This window comes from Alligator sinensis, unplaced genomic scaffold, assembly GCF_000455745.1.
Source record: "Alligator sinensis unplaced genomic scaffold, ASM45574v1 scaffold125_1, whole genome shotgun sequence".
NCBI lineage: Eukaryota > Metazoa > Chordata > Crocodylia > Alligatoridae > Alligator > Alligator sinensis.
Window position 1 is genome coordinate 1,232,668 of NW_005841893.1, and position 5,139 is coordinate 1,237,806.

Genomic DNA, 5,139 nt, shown 5'->3' on the forward strand with positions numbered 1-5,139 from the left:
AGGTCTGAACAAGAGAAAGTACCCTCCAGTTAGGCACCCCAGCTGGACAAGAGAAGGAAAAGTAGGTAACTTTCAAAGAGCTGTCCATTCCTTTACTGTGTGTAGTAGCGAGGGCATAAGAGTATTTAAGGTCATGCAGCTTCTCTCCCTCCTTTCGCCATTCACATGCTATTCCAAGGTGCCTTGAGATCCTTTCAAGGGTGCTTCAGGCTGCCACTCAAATAGTACTGTTAGGTGTGCAAACATCACTCATCAGATAAACTCAAAGATTTCAAGTAGGAATCTATAGTGTTTAAAATGTTCTGACTTGTTGTGGTCTTTCTGAGTTCTTTGTAGTGGAAGAATTCTATGTTTCTATGAATGCTCTATTCATAGAAACATAGATAATTAAGGTTGGAAGGGACCTCAGGAGGTCTAGTCCAACCCCTTGCTCCAAGCAGGACCATCCCAACTGTATCATCCCAGTCAAGGCTTTATCTACCCAGGTCTTAAGGATGGAGATTAGGGCTGTGCGAAATTTCGGCAGCCGTTTCATTTCAGAGGTGTTCTGGGCCATGTTGGTGCCTGAAACACTGAACCCGAATTGAAACAGAAGGCTCTGAAATGTGTCGGAGAATTTTGGAGTTTTGCAGCCAGGCTTGCAGGGAAACAAAAACTAAGAAGAGGGAGGGAAGGACTGCTCTGATACTAACATCTAGGTCTCGTTTTGATTCCCCAGCTCCCTGATCACTTCCCCAGCTCTTCCCGGGGGGTGCGAGTCCCCCGATCTGTGTGCGGGGTTTCAGCAGGCTGGAGCAACAGCAGCTACTTGGCACAGCCTGTGCTGAGCACCGTGAAGACTGTGGTGCTGTTGCTGGCCCCAGCCTGCAGCGGCAGCCTGTTGAAACCCTGTGTGCAGATCAGGGGGCTTGCGCCCCCTGGGAAGAGGTAGGGGAATGATCAGAGAGTTGGGCAATTAAACCAGGGGCTGAGGAATCCCTGCCGCACGACCTGGCTCCACAGGGAGCAGAGATTCTACTGTGGTTTCCTCCCCACCACTGCCTGCCCCGTGCAGCCCCAGATCTCTGCTCCCTGTGAAGCCAGGTCACGCAGCAGGGACCAGCACTGTCCTGCCACGTGACCTGGCTCTGCAGGGAGTGGAGGTCCACGCTGGGGTCTCCTTGCCACTGCTGTCTGCCCCGCGTAGCCCCATGTTGCTGGGGCAGCGGCAGCGAGGAGACCACAGCGCGGATCTCTTCTCTCTGTGGAGTTGAGTCACACAGCAGGGACCAGCAGGCTTGTTCAGCACTTTGCGCTGCTTCCCTGCCCTGCTACCCAGTGTGACATGGATCAGGAAGCTATATGGGGGTTTCCTCGCCTGCATGGAGTGCTGCGGCCCTCCCCATCTCCTGGACGAACCACACATGGCCCTGTCCTGTTTCCTGCTGGGGCCCCTGGCCCCAAGCCCCACCCTGGCCCCAAGCCCCGCCCGGCTGGGTAGGGCTGCGCAAAGCTTGCCTTACAGACCATTCGGAACAGATTCAGCAGAGCCGAATCTCCGAAACAGATTTAGCTGAAACAAAACAGGACAGTGATCTGAAACACTGAAACAAATCACTGTCCTCCGAAACGGCCGAATCTGAAACCAAATTGAAACAGTCATTTCGCACAGCCCTAGTGGAGATCCCACAACCTTTCTGGGTGACCTGTTGCAGTGTTTTACTACCTTCCTAGTGAGAAACCTTTTCCTAATATCTAATCTAAACTTCTCTTGTTGCAACTTGAGACCATTGCTCCTTATTGTGTCATTTGCCACCACTGAGATCATTGTTCTGTATTCAAAAAATGAGTGAAAACTGGGAGATGGCTTTTTCCATGGAGTATCTCAAGATTATTGAGGGGCACCTCAAGTCTAGAAAGGCTGAGAATCATTTGTGGTGCTCCCCTGGGTTTCATTTCAGTTAAAAAATTGATTTGCACAGTTCAATCACATAGGTGTAGAACTCTAACGTTGAATACTTTGGATCTTGAAATACAGAAGATCTTAGCATAAATATTGACATTAGATGCTGGCTGATTACATGCTGACTCTAGGAAGATCTGTCTGCCCCTGCAGCTTAAAGTCCCACACAGTCAATTACCCAAAGTTTTTTATTGCTCCTGGACACATGGCACCTATGTGTATTGCTTACTGCAGCGACAGTTTCCTTTAAAACCAAAAAAGCAATGCAGTGGGACTACTTACAGGACTAAGCCCTGTGTTGATTAACCTATTTCAGAACCAGGCTCCTGCATCTTAAGTTTCTTGAGGCAGAGGCCATAGACATCACTGGGCAAACTGCCAGAATATAATTAATGATAATAATCATAATTTTCTCCTCCAGGCAAGCCATCTAGGCTGTAGGATTGATGAGCCTACTGGCATTGTTGGCACGTGGTCATTGCTGGTGATGGCACAAAACTAATGAGAAGGTTGTTTAGACTGCTGTGTAGGTTTGGTGTGGGGATAGAAAGGGCTGGCTTTGAGGAGTTATATGATATAATGAAAACAGTGGTGTGTGTGTGTGTGTGTGTGTGTGTGAGAGAGAATGAGCCCATGGGGTGAAAAAAAGACTTTAGACAATGGGTCAGCAGCCTGTGGGTCTGCAGAGGCACTGGATTTGGCCTGTAGACCTGGGAGATTTTGGCAGTGCTGCACTGCAGACGGGCAGCAGAGGGCTTCGATAGTGTGGGGGCTTCACCTGTGTAAGGTGGTAGGAGGCTTACCCATGTCATGGCTGGGTTGCAAGGAGAAGTGTCGTGGCAGCAGCTGGGTCCTAGTACTGGCCTGTCTTAGACCTGAGTCTGCTACCACAAAAATGTTGCCCAGCACTACTTTAGAATACTAAGTGCAAAGGGATCTTGACAACCTAAACCTAATGGCAGATATGTACACAAAGATAGGTGTTCATTCCCTTTATCACTTCCACTTCATGTTAACAAGACTCATTAGAAGCATGTTACTAGGAATTGTGCTTCCTTGGGAAATTGGAGGGAGACTGCAATTTGCTCTTTGCTTCTTCCCTTGTATGATTAAAAAATTCATAGTTTTATAGTGCTTAGGGTCGGTAGGGACCTAAACAGATCATCAAGTCCGACCCCCTGCCCCAGGCAGGAACAGGTTCCACAGTCATATCACCCCAGCCAAATATCTGTCCGGCCTCCTCTTGCAGATTCCCAAGATAGGATAGGGCACCACCTCATTTGGGGTCTCCCAGCAAAATGTTCTTTCCCTCATCTTATGTCTTAAGCAAAATGTAGACTGTTCCTATAGAAGTTGAATATTCATGTCCTACATTTTATAAAGGGATATTTTGGATACTTGGATATTAAATTTAAGGATGAATGTCCTCTTCTTTTCAGATGAACTGATTGAGACTGAAGCTGCACAATGGCATCCACAGACACACAGCACACAGCAAGCAGCAGCAATGGGTAAGAATTAATTCAGTGTCATAGTGGGGACTGTTTGTTGATTTTTATTTTTTTTTGCAGGAGGGGGCATTGGGTGGAGCAGGGGTTGGGGCATGGAGGTGGGTTAAATCTTTTAAGCTATTTTTTACCATAAATTCAGGTTTGACTTCTCTTCACTCATTTTGTGATGAGGTGAAAGTAAATTACTTTTTTTCTAAATCTACTTTCATCTAAGTACATGGGTAGCTTTCATCCATGTAAGTACAGTGTAAAATAAAGTATTTGCCACCTGGTTTCATGGAGTCTTTGCTATTGATGAAACAGCAATGTCCACTAGTGCTGCAGGGTTGGTGAATAGGATAAGGCGCTCTTAAAGTATGTACAATACTTGGTCCTTCTTCCAGTCAGCTCTGCCATTCTGATAAGCAGCTCGGCTAGAGGCTTTCCATGCCCGTTTCCCTTTTTTTTTCCCCATGCTGCGTTAAAAACTTCCACACTGCTGACCGAATCCCGTTTTCCCCCTCTCTTTCCTTTGATACCCTTGGGTTATCCCAGTGTGGGCTGGGGCGATAATTTGGACCCCCAACCCCCCTATCAGGTTTGGGGTATGCACTTTCATTAGAATAGGTAACCATATAATTCGGTGTGTCATTAAGCTTTTCTCTGAACTGGGTGGCTGCAGTTGCCCCCCCTTGACGTCCAATTAACCTCTCTGCATCCTGAGCCCGGGCTAGGACTTCTCCCAGCACATATCTGACGGTCTCTCGGAGTGGCCCCATCAGTCCAATTATGGACTGATGTATGCCTTCCTGTACCTCCTTCCAAAATCCAGGACAGTAATCTATACTTCTTATGTCCGATGTCTGTTTCTTCTCCTTGTCTAGGGGTAGAACCGTCCCTGACAGCAATCCCAACATAACACACCAGATCACATAGTCCCTAACAGGTTCCCCAGGTGTCTGGTAGCTAGCCCCAAACTGCGCCTTAAATGTCTTTCTCCCCAAACTGATCCCCAAACCCGCTATGCTCCGGAGAATATTGTCTTCCCCCAAAGCTGTCCTCCTGATCCATAGCTGCCTGAATCTCTGGGGTGGCGCAAGCCCTTAGTAGGCGGTGCCATCCCCGGACACTCGGGGTTTCACACTCCACTACATTGAGGGATTTCTGCAACCACTGTCCCAAATTCCTAATGTTAGCAGATCCCAGGGTCTTGCCCAGGGCTGCTAGATCAGCTCCACTGAGGGGGACCCTTACCTGTGTGGTTTCCATGGGTTTTCCCTGGGCATCCCGAGTGACTGAGGTCCACGTGATTGCGCTCACCTCAGGCACCAGGGTCCTCTCCTGATCTGACTTAGGGTCTTCAGGAGAGGGATCCCCTGCATCCTCTGGATCTCCCCACATCTCCCCACCCCAAATCTCTCCTGGATTGAAGGGGATGTCTGGATCCCTGGCTTGGTCTCCCCGGATGACAGCTGCTACTTGCAGGCTGCGCTCCTGGAGTTTCTTTTTCAAATGGTTAATGGTATTTAGATAGGGGCCATGGTTGACCTTGGCTCCCTTCTCAGCTTGGTCTTTAACCATTGTCTTTACCAATTTTTGCAAGGCTTCTCGGCTAGCCTTTTCTTGGTCCAATAATTCCAATTGTTGGGCATTGTCTTGATTTATTTTTCTCAATTCCTCATTTTCATTTTCCAAGTTCCGAGACAA

The 5,139-nt window shown here is 48.2% G+C and overlaps 1 protein-coding gene across 2 annotated transcripts in view; it reads left to right on the top strand.

Annotated features, from left to right (window-relative positions):
- The window catches only part of AFF1 (AF4/FMR2 family member 1), a 220,426-nt gene continuing 215,287 nt past the window's right edge, over positions 1–5,139 (top strand). Inside the window, exons 1-2 of one of the 2 annotated variants that reach the window (XM_006018091.3) lie at positions 1–61; positions 3,382–3,453. In XM_006018091.3, coding sequence (XP_006018153.1) covers positions 3,410–3,453 — 44 coding nt within the window. In that variant the 5' untranslated portion in view covers positions 1–61; positions 3,382–3,409. Of the gene's footprint in view, positions 66–3,381; positions 3,454–5,139 lie in introns of both variants that reach the window. The other variant, XM_014517138.2, reaches the window with a different exon arrangement.